This window comes from Gossypium hirsutum, chromosome D12, assembly GCF_007990345.1.
Source record: "Gossypium hirsutum isolate 1008001.06 chromosome D12, Gossypium_hirsutum_v2.1, whole genome shotgun sequence".
NCBI lineage: Eukaryota > Viridiplantae > Streptophyta > Magnoliopsida > Malvales > Malvaceae > Gossypium > Gossypium hirsutum.
The window spans coordinates 1,621,333-1,637,135 of NC_053448.1; the positions used below are offsets into that span (position 1 = coordinate 1,621,333).

The following is a 15,803-nucleotide window of genomic DNA, read 5'->3' on the forward strand; positions in this document are numbered from 1 at the left end:
TTTTGTCCAAATCTAACCCAATTTTCAGGCAGGCCTTCGGGTTGGGCCACTCGGACAAGTCTATTCAAGAGTCAAATCATGAATTAAACCTTTTAATTTTTTTATAAATTTTTAATAATTTATTTGATTGAATTAAAAGAATTAATCAAATCGAGAACTATTAGTTTTACTGGTTAATCCATTAGTCTAATCTTTTAAGAAAAAAATTTAGAAATAGAAACAATCTATATAAAAGAGAAAATAATACTTTTTGTCTTTTTATTGTTGCATGTCAATTTTTTAATTGGTTATCTTTTTTAACGAATAAACTTAAACAATTTAACTAATTATTGAACTAAGAGAGGTCCATCTTGGAAAAAGAAACTAGTTTAGGTACTAATTCTAACAAAAAAAATATTTAGGTACTAAAATGAGAAAAATATATAATTTAAATACTAGTTTTTTTAAAACAGAATAGAGGTACCAACTTAGAAAAAAATAGTTTAAGTACTACTTGTGACAAAAAAAAATTAAGTACCAATTTGTGAATTAAGTTATTTAGAAAATTTGACATTTTTTTTGTATTTTTGGTCTTTATTTTGTATTTTAGAAATAAAAATATTCTTTTTTATTTTTGGGAATTTGATATAATTTTTTTATAACTTTCCTATTTTCTAACTTTTTTTTATATTTTTTGCTATTTTCTAATTAATTTTCCATTTTCCTTATTTTTTGAATTTATTAAAAAAGAAATTAAGTGATGTGACATGTTGAGACTAAGCAGCGTATCTTTTACTAATGCTTAAAGTGTCGAAAAGTTTAGCAAAGTGATAATTGAGAGTAAGTTTGAGGGTAAGTGATGCATTTATCCAAATTTTTTGTTCAATATGTAATATTTCATATCGTGTGTATTGCAATAAATACTAAACATTTTCCAAAGGAAACAAAATACGAGACATGACAAAACCAAAAAAAAAAAAGAGAAAAATACGAGACGTGAGATCAGAGCGCTAAAGTAGAAGAAGAATGGTCGTCCTTTAAAAGAAAGAGAAAAAAAAAAAAAGGCAAAAGAGTTAGAAGACTTTTTTAAGACGATTAAGACCCATTTTTTCTCTGATTCTCCTTTTTAGGGTTTCTTCATTGTCATTTGGCGATATAAAAGCATGGCAATGGAAATGGCTTTCTATTTCTGTTGGTGATGTCGAATAAAGTGTGATAAAGCTTAGCTTGATCATGTATATTAGTGCTTGTACGGACGATTAACTTTCATATATGATATATTCATCTTTCTTCGGAGCTAAGAAACCGTACACTTTCTGTTTGTTTTTTTGTGGGTTTCTTTTGAAGGTTGACAGTTGAAGTGAGCTTCTAACTGTGTATGTTTGCAACAGATATTCAGAGGAACGATAGGAGGTCTAGGTTCAAGTGAGTAGAGTATTGAGTATTGATTAAAAAAGATATGGGTTTCATTGATATTGTGTTTCAATGGTCTCTTGAAGACATATTCAACGATAATCTTTATAAGGATCAGGTGGGTTTGCTTTGTTCTCCATCATAATCATCATCATCATCATCACCCTTGATTCTTTGGTTTTCTTTTTTTGTTAGACCTTATTTATGGGTTTTCTTTGCAGCTTTTGGAATATCCACTTTTATGGAACTTGAAAATGATTGCTCTTATACTTAAAAAATAGCTGTAGCAGTGAGCTGGAATAAACTTTCTTTGTGTGTGTGTGTGTTGCAGCCCTAGCCCATTGCTGCATTCTATATTGTGTACGTCTTCCTTTTAGTCGGTCATTGGCAGCTATTTAAAAGTGGCATATAGTTACGTAGGTAGTGAATCGAGTATAAGACTTGTGAAATTTTTGCTAACAAGGGAATTAGGAACTAATGGCAGCTAAAACACAATAACTTGTTATTTTCTTGCTATTAAACTCTTTTGAAATTTTACTAATAGAACTTTTTGTTACTATAGTTGTTGTGCACGTTATAAAATACCTCAGAACATTAAAAGCCCTTGAGTTGATCTTAAGCTTGTTTAGTTCAACCAGAGAGCTAAATAAAGATTGAACATAATAAATTTGTTGAATGGTTGAGCTGGGCTTCTAAAGGTTGAAATTTCCTTAAGTTTAAGATGAAAATGAAAAATCAGTTAAAAAAGCTGAAGTAAGTAGCTCATATATGCCTCATGTGTGTTAGTGCATTCTTTAACCTTAATTATGTAGTTTGATCTAATCAGTACCTTTAGGCCTTCCATTTATTATGAATTTAGTCCTTGAGTTATTTATTTTGGAAAGCCATGGAAAACGATATAAGAGATTTGTTATTGCACTAGTCTCCAAAATGGTTGTCTGAATCAAAGGATTAAACTATTGCAACTTTTTCTTCTCTCTCTATTGTTTGTCTGTTGACTGTTATGGATTGATTTGATCTGTTTCAATTTGATCTCAATTGCTAGGTGGAAATGATTCCAGTTTCATTTCAGTCGGTGGAACAATATTTTGGGTCATATCTTTTGCCTTTGTTGGACGAGACACGTTCAGCATTGCGCTCATCTATGGAAGTTATAGCTAGAGCACCATACGCCGAAGTGACATATCTTAATGAGTCAAAATCACATGGACCATTGCTGCTTGATGTGAATGTTGATTACTGGAGAAACAGGTTCAGTGATCGTGAGAAGGAACCATACAAAACATTGCCTGGAGATGTTTTTGTGATAGCAAATGTGAAACCTGAAACTGCTTCTGATTTACAAAGGGTAGGAAGAACCTGGATTTTTGCCCTAGTCACAAATATTCAAGAGGATGATGATGAGGATAATAGCTCATCTACTTCCTTCAAAGTGAAAGCACTGGAAGACTTTGTTTCTAAAGATGAAGCGCAGAAATCACTATTTGTAGTTCACTTGACAAATCTAACTACAAACACACGAATATGGAGTGCATTGCACATGGAAAGAAACTTAAAGATTATCAAAGAGGTTTTGCACGCCGATTCCATGGTATGGTACCACAGTGCAAATATGTTTTAGATTTCCTTCTGTAAATGTGGCATTATACCGGATGATTTGCAATTGCTTTTCATCGTTAGTGGTTGCCTACTTGCCTATGATGCAAGTGGCTATGTTTATTAAGCATCATGCAATATGCTTATTCTTTGTGTTGACAAGTTGAGACCTTGCGTTTGTCCTGCACAATTAACGTACCATGAGTTTTGCATTTCATATTTTCCTTTTGGTTTACATATGTTTCAATATAACCTCATAAACAGTTTCCATAAACTTATTGTTATTACTTGAGGACCATGTCTGAGGAATTTATTGTTGCTTTAATGGTATATATTCGCAGGAATGAATTTTGTTAAATTTCATGTTGTATGTAGGTAGCAGAAAGCTGCAGTCTCTGTTCCTCAGATATTGGTGGAAACTGGAATGAGATTTTTCTGAAAAACTTGCTATCTAAACTGAATGAATCTCAAAAGAAGTCGCTTGTTGCTTGTCTCAACAAAATGTTGTGCAATCACAAGTCTCATGTGGAACTTATTTGGGGTCCACCAGGAACTGGGAAAACTAAAACTGTTAGTGTGCTGCTGTTTGCTCTGTTGAGGATGAAGTACAGAACACTCGCTTGCGCCCCGACAAATATTGCAATTACAGAAGTAGTTGCTCGTGTCTTAAAGCTGGTAAAAGAAGCAAAGAAAGCATGCTCTGTAGCTGATGATCAGTTTTGTTCGTTGGGAGACATCCTCTTATTTGGCAGTAAAGAGAGACTTAAAGTTGATTCTGAGATTGAAGAAATATTTCTGGATTATCGTGTAAAAAGGCTTACAGAGTGCTTTGGGCCACTAGGTTGGTGGCACTGCTTTACTTCAATGATTACTTTTCTTGAAGATTGTGTTCCTCAGTACCATATTTTCTTAGAAAATGAATCAACCAAAAAGCAGGAACATGTAAGTGAAGATGAAAACCAGGAGAAAGGATGTTGCAGTGAAACTGATGATAAGAAGGGGATACACAAATCATTTCTTGAATATGCAAGAGAAAGATTTGCCACTACTGCATTACCACTGAGAAGATGTGTGTCAATTTTACACACTCATATACCCAAAATCTACTTTCAGGCACATAATTTCGAAGACCTTGAAACTCTTTCAGGCCTGCTCAATTCATTAGAAACATGCCTGTTTTTTGATGGTTTAGCTTCTGAAGAAGTGGAGGAGCTCCTTTTACGTTCAAAAGATGATAAATTGCTTCCCCAAAATCTTTGTGATCCATCTCGCTTGTTGTGCTCAATAAGAACCCAGTGTCTTTCTGTTTTGAGAAGGCTCCGTGATTCTCTCGGTCAACTTAAACTGCCAAGTGCAAGGAACAAAGATTCCTTAGTACAGTTCTGCTTTCAAACAGCTTCTTTATTCTTTTCCACTGCATGCAGTTCTTATAAACTATATAAACTGGAAATGAAACCACTGAATGTGTTGGTAATAGATGAAGCAGCGCAGTTGAAAGAATGTGAATCAGTCATACCCATGCAACTGCCGGGTATTGTACATTCAATTCTTATTGGTGACGAATGGCAATTGCCTGCCACAGTTCAAAGCAATGTATGTAAATTATACTTGGTTTCTTGTCTTCTTTTATCTCCAAAATTCCTTTGCAAATTTCCCCTTCATTTATTTCCGAAAGCAACGTTATCAATTTGTATCCTTTCATTATAGGTTTCTAATGAAGCTGGCTTTGGAAGAAGTTTATTCCAAAGGTTGACTACTTTGGGTCATTCAAAGCACCTACTGAATATTCAGTACAGAATGCATCCATCAATCAGTTTGTTTCCAAATGCGTGTTTCTATAAAAAAAGGATCTTGGATGCAGCTGGTGTTAAGCATAAGAGTTACGAGAAACATTATCTTCCGTGGCCTATGTTTGGCCCCTATTCCTTTATAAATGTCTCTGGAAGAGAAGAAAAGGATGATGCTGGGCGTAGCCACAGAAATATGGTTGAAGCCCTTGTGCAGAGATTGGTGCAAACTCTGTTCAAAGGTAATTATCTGGAGCTTAATTTGTAATGCTAATATATATATTTTAATATAATTTTGCTTATATCTGGATGATTAATTTTCTGCCCTTCGCTGCATTGCCTTAAAGGAGATGGTTCAATTTAAGGGCTAGATGAGGCCTTTCCAGTTCACTTTATATTAAAATCAGAAAGCAAAATTCATGTATTATTAGATTGATTTATTTTTGTTATATTGGTTGCTTTTTCATACAGCATGGAATAGCTCAAGAGAGAGGCTCAGCGTTGGCATAATTTCTCCCTATGCTGCTCAAGTTGTCGCAATTCAGGAGAAACTTGGTAGGAAATATGAGAAAACTGATGGCTTTGCAGTGAAGGTGAAGTCAGTTGATGGGTTCCAGGGTGGTGAAGAAGATATTATAATAATATCAACTGTGAGATCCAATAGTTCAGGAGCACTTGGTTTTGTATCCAATGCTCAAAGAACTAATGTTGCTCTTACGAGGGCTAGGTATTTCCTTGGATTAACCTTTTTTTATATCTCTCCAGTTTCTGCACTGCTGTGATAAGTTGCAATATATTACATGTTTTTTTTTGCTTTCTCAGGCACTGCCTCTGGATTTTGGGGGATGGAAGAACACTGGCCAAACATGAATCTGTTTGGCAGGGTTTAGTTCATGATGCAAAGATGCGTCATTGTTTCTTTAATGCTGATGAAGAAAAGGGATTGGCTAAAGCTATATTTGATGCCAAGAAAGAGTTTGATCAACTTGATGACTTGTTTAATCACGATAGTGTTCTATTCAAGAATGCCAGGTGGAAGGTTGTAACTTATACTGGTTAAAACTTGTTATCATGCTAGGGCTATCAAGTTATTTTTGTTGGCATGAAATCATGTTTGAATTTTGTAAGTTTGACATAAAATTTTTTTTATCGAAGCTAACAGTGACATGATTTGTCCTTATTTTAGTTGACGAGATTGCATTAGAGACTATGACATTTTACACTTAGTGGTGAATTATTTTATTTTCATTTTCTATGACTTCAGGTTCTTTTCAGTGATAACTTCAGAAAGTCATTTGGGAAGGTGAAATCTGCCCAGACTCAGAAATCAGTTTTAAACCTTCTGTTAAAACTTTCCTGCGGCTGGCGGCCTAAGAAGAGAAATGTGGATTTAATTTGTGAAAGCTCATCTATGGTCTTGAAACAATTTACGGTTGAAGGTCTTTATATTGTCTGCTCAATTGATGTAGTGAAGGAACAGAGGTACACTCAAGTATTGAAGGCTTGGGATCTTTTGCCATTAGAGGATATTGTGAGGCTGGTTAAGCGCCTTGATGGCATCTTCAAAATGTATACAGATGATTTTATCTGTCATTGCAATGAGAAATATCTGGAGGGGTAATGACCAGAATGGTAGTTCTAACATGTAAATATGAAATTTGCCTTTCTTGAATATGATTATTATGAATATGCAGTAATTCTTAACTTTTCTTCTTTTTTATTTATTTAGGGATTTGGAAGTTCCGAAAAGTTGGACAACCTCATTCGATATTGTCAGGTTTAAAACTTTAAGCCAAGATGAAATAAAAAACAGTTCATGTGGTAGTAGTGCTTCAGATAATAGATGTTACTTAGAGAACTCAAAAGTCAGTGAGAGCTTACTGCTGATGAAGTTCTACTCTTTATCATCGGGTGTTGTGAGCCACCTTCTCTTTGATCATGATGGAAGAGAACCAGAACTTCCATTCGAGGTGACAGACCATGAACGTGATATAATTTTATTCCCAAGAAGCACTTTTATATTAGGCAGGTCAGGCACCGGGAAGACTACTGTGCTGACTATGAAGTTGTTTAAGCAAGAGCAACTGCATCTGTTAGCAACTGAAGGTTTTGATGCAGTTAACACAAATAGGGTTAGTGATGTCTGTCTGGCAAACAGAAATATGGGTGGTGTTGGAGGTTCTGAAGCAACTCCATTGCGCCAGCTTTTTGTCACAGTCAGTCCTAAACTTTGTTATGCGGTGAAAAATCATGTTCTTCAATTGAAAAGGTGTGTTGGATAATGAGATAAATCGCTAGCTTAATGGTAGTATGAATACCTTTGAAATTATAGTTGGCACAGAAAAAAACTATAATATTTTGGATATATAACATGGCTTACCGCAGTGATAAAATGATAGGCTTAGACCTTATGAAGTCTGAACTCTAAGTCCTACCACCCTTTTATGTTTTAATGCAATGAAACCTTTTTCTTAAAATTTATTTTCTAATATTTTGGAAATGTCCTGTCATGTTTGTGGTTAAATCATAGCATTTGCATGTTTCACGAAGTGCTTCCTTTTAGGGTAGAACATCAAATTAACTTTTTTTAAAGAATTCAGTAAATGTAATTGATGATCAGAGCATCATATATAGACTCTAGAGTGGAAAACAGAACTTCGATGTCTTGCTATGTAAAAGCTGATAATCTTGCATCTTCTCTTTGAATTTTGGAACAAAACAAATCATTGAAAAGATTTTTGTCTAAAATTGTTGGCAACTCTTCTCTATTGTATAATCCTGAAAAGTGTTTTCTGACTTTTCAGTTTTCGAATCTATGAAGGTCTTTTGACTACGTTTAACGAATTCTGCTTTCCTATGGTAAAGTGTAGAGGTTTCTTTGTTACTGTTTATATGGTTTCTTATTTTGTTGACTTCCATGTAAATTAATTTGATTAACTTTTCTTTTAATTAGCGCTCCGGTTAGGGTACTTTATTTAGACGCATGTATTTGTTTTCCTGGTTTAACAATCCTTGTTATTCAGGTTTGTCAGCGGTGGAAACTTTTCTCTAGAGGGTGCTTTTCAAGATGTTGATGATACTGATGGTGCAGCACAGTTCAAGGATATTCCAGATTCATTTGTGGATATTCTTCCCAAGGCATACCCACTTGTCATAACTTTGCAAAAGTTTCTGATTATGCTTGATGGAACAATTGGCAACTCATTCTTCGAGAAATTCTATGATGCCAGGGAGCTATCAAATATGGAAGTTGTAAATGCTCCAACTTTGGTACGAAATTGTATAAGAACAAAGGAGGTAACCTATGAGAAGTTTTGTTCAATTTATTGGCCTCATTTTAATGCTAACCTGACAAATAAGCTTGACTCATCCAGAGTCTTCACAGAGATAATGTCTCATATAAAAGGAGGTTTGAGATCAGGGAATTTCTATGATGGTAGACTCAATGCGGAGGATTATGTAAAACTATCTGAGGGTCGGGCGTCTGCCTTAAGTTCACATGAGAGGCAAATGATATATGATATTTTTCAAGATTACGAAAAAATGAAAGGAGAAAATGGTGAGTTTGATATGGCTGATGTTGTGGTTGATCTTCATGATAGACTTCAAAATGAAAGGTATGAGGGTGACATCATGGATTTTGTTTATATCGATGAGGTGCAAGATCTTACAATGAGGCAGATTGCTCTTTTCAAACATGTTTGCAAAAATGTAAGTGAAGGCTTTGTTTTCTGTGGGGATACAGCACAAACTATTGCCAGGGGTATTGATTTTAGGTTTGAAGATATACGATCCCTTTTCTACAATGAGTTTGTTTTGGAATCAAAATGTGAAACAAATCATGGGAAAAAGGAGAAGGGTCAAATATCTAAAAATTTCCACTTAAGCCAGAATTTTCGTACTCATGATGGCGTCCTGAGGTTAGCGCAGAGTGTCATTGATCTTCTTTACCATTTCTTTCCTTCATTTGTTGATATTTTATGCCCTGAAACTAGTCTTATATATGGGGAAGCCCCAATTTGGCTTGAATCTGACAACGAAGACAATGTAGTTGCCAAAATATTCACAAACAGTGGTAATGCTGGGGCACATATGGTTGGATTTGGAGCAGAGCAGGTCATATTAGTACGTGATGATCCTGCCAAGAATGAAATTTTAAAGTATGTTGGCAAGCAAGCTCTTGTTCTGACCATAGTGGAATGCAAAGGATTAGAGTTTCAGGTATTTCGGGTTTAGTAAATATCCTTGTTTTCTATCATCCTATTATCTGCTAGTTTATGCATGTCAGTGTTTGTATTTACTAGTAATGCTCATTGATAGTTTTGTGTTGTCTAGCTAATGTTTTCTTTCTCGAAAGTTCAGAACCTAAGCTCAAGTTGGCTGGCTTGGCTTTGACCAAAAAAAAAAATATATATATGTTTACCATTTGTATTTACTAATTGATCGGGTCTGCATGCATCTTAGTGGAGCCTTTTTCACGTCTTCCTAGTCTTTGTTTCAGAAGATGTCAAAATGATTTGTCCATGTTATGATTAGTTTTGTACATGACATTTCTGTAGGATGTATTATTGTACAACTTTTTTGGTTCATCACCTTTAAAGAATCAATGGAGAGTTGTATATGAATACATGAAGGAGCAGGGCTTACTTGATGCCAGTTGTCCATCCCCAAGTTTCAAACAGGCAAAACACAACATTATGTGCTCTGAATTGAAGCAGTTATATGTTGCCATCACCCGCACAAGGCAAAGGCTGTGGATTTGTGAAAATGTCAAAGAGTTTTCCGAGCCGGTGTTCAATTACTGGAAAAGGAAGTGCCTTGTTCAAGTTAGGAAGCTGGATGATTCTCTTGCACAAGCAATGCAAGTTGCAAGCAGTTCAGAAGAGTGGAAGTCACGTGGTTATAAGGTTTGTTGTTTCTTGCTTTAAGAAGGTGTTCTACAACTCATCTGGTTGTTCTAGTCAGATAAATCTTATTTGTAAATTCAATTTGTTAAAAATAGATTGTCGATAATGGCTAGAAAAGAGAGAGAAATAGAACACACAGATTTTAAGTGGAAAACCTTTTGGAAAAAAACCACGGATAGAGGAGAAGAAAATTCACTATGTCGAATTCGAATGATTATAAGGAGTATAGACTGCTGGGTTTAGAAAACCTTATTCTAGTCAACATCTAATAGAATAAGAATTTGGGTCACAACTCTAACACAATTAATTTAATTGTATTAATAATCTATTGTTAATATTTTTCATACATGATCCAAGCTATATCCTGCTATTTTCCAAAGAATTGATCTTTGTGCAAATCTAACTACTCTTTTCTCCCACTAATTTGTGTCCTGCAGCTGTTGCATCAGGATAACTATGAGATGGCAACAATATGCTTCGAAAGAGCAAATGATACTTATGGGGAAAAACTAGCTAAGGCCCTTGGACTTAGGGCAAATGCTGACCGATTGCATGGATCAAATCCCGAAATGGCTTCTATTGCCAGGAGGCAGGCTGCTGATATTTTGATTCCATTGGCAAGGCTGAGCGTGCTGCAGAGTGCTTTTACATGTTAAAGGAGTATGAAAGAGCGGGTACAATTTCATTTTCCCTCTTTGTAACTAGTTTATACCAGGATTTATGATTCTGAAAGTATTGTTTTGAAAATGCAGGTCAGATTTATTTGGAAAAATGTGGGGAATCTGCTCTGGAGAGAGCAGCAGAATGTTTTGTTCTTGCTGGATGTTACATTACTGCAGCAGAGGTGTATGCAAAAGGCAACTATATCTCAAAATGCCTGTCTGTTTGTACGAAAGGAAAACTCTTTGATATGGGATTGCAATACATTCAATACTGGAAACAACATGCAAAAGCAGATGAAGAAATGGTCCAAAGAAGTAAGGATTTGGAGGAGCTTAAGCAAACGTTTCTGGAGAACTGTGCCCGTCATTATCATGAGATTAATGATAAGAGAGCAATGATCAATTATGTCCGAGCTTTTGATTCCATGAATTCAAGACGAAAATTCTTGCAGTCCTTAGAATGCCTTGATGAGCTCCTATCATTGGAAGAAGAATCAGGGAACTTCTTGGAGGCAGCAAATATTGCTAAGTTGAGAGGTGACCTTCTGCTTGCTGCTGATCTGCTTGGGAAGGGTGCACAATATGAGGAGGCTGTGCATCTTATTCTCTGGTTTGTGTTCGCTAACTCTCTTTGGTTGGCTGGGAGCACAGGGTGGCCGTTAAAGCAGTTTAAAGAGAAAGAAAACCTTCTATCAAAAGCTAAGTCATTTGCGAAGAATTTGTCACGCTGGTTTTATGGGCTTGTTTGTTCAGAGGCTGACATTTTACTGAACAAGCCAAGCAACTTGTTCTTGATGAAACAATATTTAAGTGCTTCTCAGATGCACAAGAGTACCCGAGGTGAAATGTTAGTTGCTCGAATAATTCTAGATCATCACCTTCATTTAAATATATCGAATTATGAATGGATAGATGAATTGGTCTTTGATCTAGCAAGCTATTCAGAAGAGCAAATTTATAATAACAGGGTTTCCAGCGAGACACTGGTCTACTTTTGGAATTTCTGGAAGGATAAAATTTTGAAGATATTCGAGTATCTTGAGCATGCTGAAAACCAATATGGAACTAATGATTCTAGAAGATATGGAGATTTCTGCTTGAATTATTTTGGTGTATGGAGACAATTTAACAATCTGAATCCTATCTATCTTCTGAATTCTGACGCTGAATGGCTGAGAAAACTGGAGAACAAACATGTTTGCAGAAACCAGAAGCAGGTTTCTATTTCAATCCATCAATTTGTCTCAGCTGCAAGGAGTTATTGGTGTTCAGAATTGTTCTCTGTTGGCCTGCAAGTCTTGAAAATGCTTGAGCTACTCTATAATTTCTCACACCGGAATTCTTTGTCATCTTTTAATCAAAGCAGGTCTCTTACTCATATCTATGAGGTTGCAAGTTTTCTCTTGAATTCCAAGTTTCTGAACAGCAAGCATGCAGAAAAGGAATTGATGAAGTTCGTCAACCTGTCAACAAAGCACTTCTTTGGCTATATATTTCCTCTTGATTGGCGAGAATCATTGAGAGAAAACATGATTTCTCTTAGAGAAACTGAAATCTCAAGGAAGTTACTTGAAGAAGTTATATTGGAAAGTACCGGATCAAAATGTAATAGCTTGTCATATGGGGAAATTGGAAAGGTGGCGTTGATAATTCTTGGATCTGGTGAGCTTACTACTGAATTTTATGGGAAGATTTTTGAATGTTTACACTGGAATAGAGCATGGAAGAACTTCATTTTGAATCTCAAAGAGGATAGAGGTTCTCCTACATTTTCTACGACTGACAATATCAGTGAATATGTTGGGGAGAATAGAAGCTCAGGAACTACAACTGAATCTGCTGCTTGTCATATCAAACAAATTGGGATTATTGAGCCAGTTATTTTGAAGTTCCACGAAGCTTTACAAGATACGTATAAAGTAAACTGGAGGAAAATATCTGATTATATGTCACCGGTTTGTTTCTTGTATCTTGTTGAGCGCTATCTAATGTTGTTATCCTTCGTCAACGGATACTTCTTCTCTACAAAGACGACATTTGTGGAATGGGTTGTATATCAGGATGGGAGACCCAGTTCAACTTCCAGTTTTGTGGCTGTTGATAAACAATCCTTGGAAGACATTGTTAAATTTGTAATTGACATGGTTCAGCAGTTCCTGTTTTGTAAGAGAGAGACCATAGATTGGATCAAGAAGTCTCGTATAGCTGTGAAGGAGTACCATTCACTGCTGGTTTTGCGATTGGTTCTCATTACATGTTTTCTTCATTTGAACTTTGGCAAGGGCCTTGATTTACTTTTTGACTTGCTGGGCCAAAAGAATATTACAGAACTACTCCCCTGGGAGTTTTATGATGCTCTTCGGAGAAGGCAGAGAAATAATCGTCTGAATATTGATGTGAATCTGCTTGCTGATGCATTTAAGAAAATTGGAAACCCTCTGGTAATAGTGAGCATGCATGGAAACTGTCCTAAATTTGGATGCAAAGATGCTATATTTGTAGATATGAAGCTCAACCCATGCAAGGAGGAATTATTGAGAATTTTGTTCCCTAAAACTGGATGTTCTCAATATCAAACTGCTGGTTTCTCTTGTGAAGTACTTCTTCCAGCCAATTACAATGAAGGGACGAGCTCAGATGTTGTTCCGTTTTCAAGCTCGGTTTCTCTGTCAGATCAAGACTTGAATACCCAGAATCAAAATGTTGGTGATCTGCAGTTTAACCATGATCGTTTTTGGGAAATTATTGAAGCATTAACCGCGGTGGATGGTATCAAAGATCTAAGGACCTTTATCTCGTATGCTTCAACACTGATGGTAATGATTATATGCATGTTACTAAATAACCTCAGATGTCTTGCTGCTTTTTCCATGTATTTTATATTTCTAGTATCATTTCACTGTTATGATCTTTCTTATTGTTGTTTTTTGTTCGTTTATCATCACCGTTTTCTGTAGGTGTTTCTAGGAAAACTTGTTTCCATCATCGATGCTGGAACAAAAGAATATTTGCTGAAGAAACCTGCAGGTGGTGAAGACGACGACTTTTCAAGGGATGCAATGAGCGTGCTCAATCTAATGAATCAACTGCATAGTGAACTAGAACCGAGGTTGGTATCGTGCATTGCTTTTCCAGTTGTAGTTGAAAGATGTCAATTAACATGAAATGATTAGTGAAGCATATTTCCTTACAAGTTCCCGCTGCTTTCTCTATTTCCATTTCAGTAAGCTGAAACTTGAATGTAGCGTTCCAATAATTGGTGCCCTTTGCGAGGAGCTGCGTTCAGGGTGGTCTATAATGATGCCTCTCCTGCAGCAGCAAGGCTACTTGGTAAAAGACGGCAACCATGCATCTGAAGAATCTGGTGATCATTGTGATGTGGAAGAGAGTATAAGTAGGGCTCAGGAATGTAGTAAGGGTAAGAAGCCAGCTTCAGCAACTACTTTCAATTCCAAACCCCAAGGAAACAGTAAATCTAAGAAAAACAAGAAGAGTCGAGGCCGAAATGGGAAGTAGATAAACATTCCTAAAATTCAGATCTTCGTTTTAACTTGATGGTTGAAAGTTATGATAGAAGTTCTGGGCTGACTTGAAAGCTCATCTATCTACTTGATATTGAAATCTGTAGTCTGAATTGGGTTTGCATTCTGTTTTTTGAACTGCAACCTTTCTGAAAATCTCGGCAGATTCCCAACTTTATGGCCTAAACATATGGCCACCTTTCTCATAACTGATCCAGCTAATGAGAGCAAAATAATAATAACAAGAATAGTAAAACCAAGCTAGTTGAGCTTGTTATTGAACCCCAAAACTCTGGAAGCAACTTATTCCTTTAAAAAAGAAAGTCCCACCATCTTATTTTTGAGAAAATAAACAGTCTCATCTCGTTATTACCTCTGAATTAAAAATATTATATATTTTTTATGGGTAATTATTTGTTAAATAAGTGGTGGACAAACGAGTTAAATGTCATTTTTTTAAAGGGTAAATTATGTTCATGGGTATAAAATTTTAATCATATTTGTGGAATTAAAACTTATCAATCTAGGGCAAGTTTGGTTCAGTGTAATGGAATAGAGCTATAATTGAATAGAGTTGTAATTAGTAATTCAATTGTTTAGTTGAATGGAATGAAATAGTATTCTTGTGTTTGGTTGAATGCAATGATGTTGTAATAGCATAAGGAAAAAAATTAAAATGACTAGAATACCTTTAGCAGAACTTTTTTTAGGTATATAATTATTGTTATTGTTATTAAATTTTAAAAAGATTATTATTAAAGATAATTTAATAAAAATAATAAATAGTTTAACCATATTTTAACATAATTATTATTAAATATAATTTAATAAAATAATATATAATTTAATAAAATTCTTAATATAATTATTATTATATGAATTAAAAAATCATAATATATAATACTATAAAAATAATATATAATCTACTTTATTATTTTTAAACTGCAATGCATATTTAATGTGTTAAAATATCATTAGTGAAACAAATAATTTAATTATTCTACAATAAAAAAACAAAATATTAGAAGTAATAAATAACTTGAGAATTATATTTCACATCCAAATATAATATTCATATATTAACAAAAAAAGTTACATGATTTCGTTAGTTTATATGTCATAATCCATATGTTATAAAATTTTACAACATCAAAAAGTTACAACATTGTAATGACATTCTATCATGTCATTATACCATCCAAATATTACAAATACAAAAAGTTACCAAAATATCATCAACACTGTCGAAACCGTTTTTTAAAAAACAAAATTTTTAGGTTTTCAACTTTTAAAATTGAAAATTGGGAGTCGCCACCAATCTTTTATTGAGGTGTGATCAGATCACCTAAAAAAACGGCTTTGGTCTACGAGTTTTAGAAAAACGGATCTGGGAGTCAGTTACGTACGAGGAAGGATTAGCACCCTCGTGACGCCTAAAAAATTGGTACCTAGTTAATTAATTAATGTCTTAAGGTCGAAAATTTTAAAAATATAATCTTTAAAAACTTAAAACGTTGCATATTAAGACCCTTTTCAATTCAGAGAAGCAAAAACGCCACACCCAATACGTTAGAGCACAACATTCTAATTTCCCCCAAAATGAATTAGGTCAGGATATAAAAATTTTAAAAGAACATCCACTCGTCCAAGATTTAAGAAACCACACCTAATACGTTAGGGCACGATCCCTTTAGAATCCCAAACTCAGAATATTTCCTTTAATTTAAAAAAACATCCACTTATCCAAGATTTAAAAAATCACACCCAATACGTTAGGGCACAATTCCTTTAGAATCTCAAACTCGGAATATTTCCTTCATGATTTTTAAAAAAAATCTTCATTTCGAGAAATCAATGCGCCACATCCAAAACGTTAGGACACAACGTGTTGAATTCCCCAATAATGAGCTTTTATTTTTATTTTAAGAATATCCATTT

At 34.8% G+C, this 15,803-nt stretch overlaps 1 protein-coding gene across 1 annotated transcript; it reads left to right on the forward strand.

The window, feature by feature from the left end:
• Window positions 1–924: 924 nt before the first annotated feature.
• LOC107942378 (uncharacterized) lies at window positions 925–14,071 on the forward strand. Its single transcript, XM_041108144.1, is given in 15 exon segments — window positions 925–1,510; window positions 2,438–2,983; window positions 3,364–4,581; window positions 4,696–5,017; window positions 5,247–5,502; window positions 5,598–5,814; window positions 6,040–6,392; window positions 6,505–7,044; window positions 7,799–8,996; window positions 9,335–9,682; window positions 10,120–10,282; window positions 10,285–10,356; window positions 10,435–13,160; window positions 13,302–13,453; window positions 13,569–14,071. Coding segments are annotated over 15 exon segments (8,475 nt in total). The 5' UTR covers window positions 925–1,438; the 3' UTR covers window positions 13,861–14,071.
• The last annotated feature ends 1,732 nt before the right edge of the window (window positions 14,072–15,803 follow it).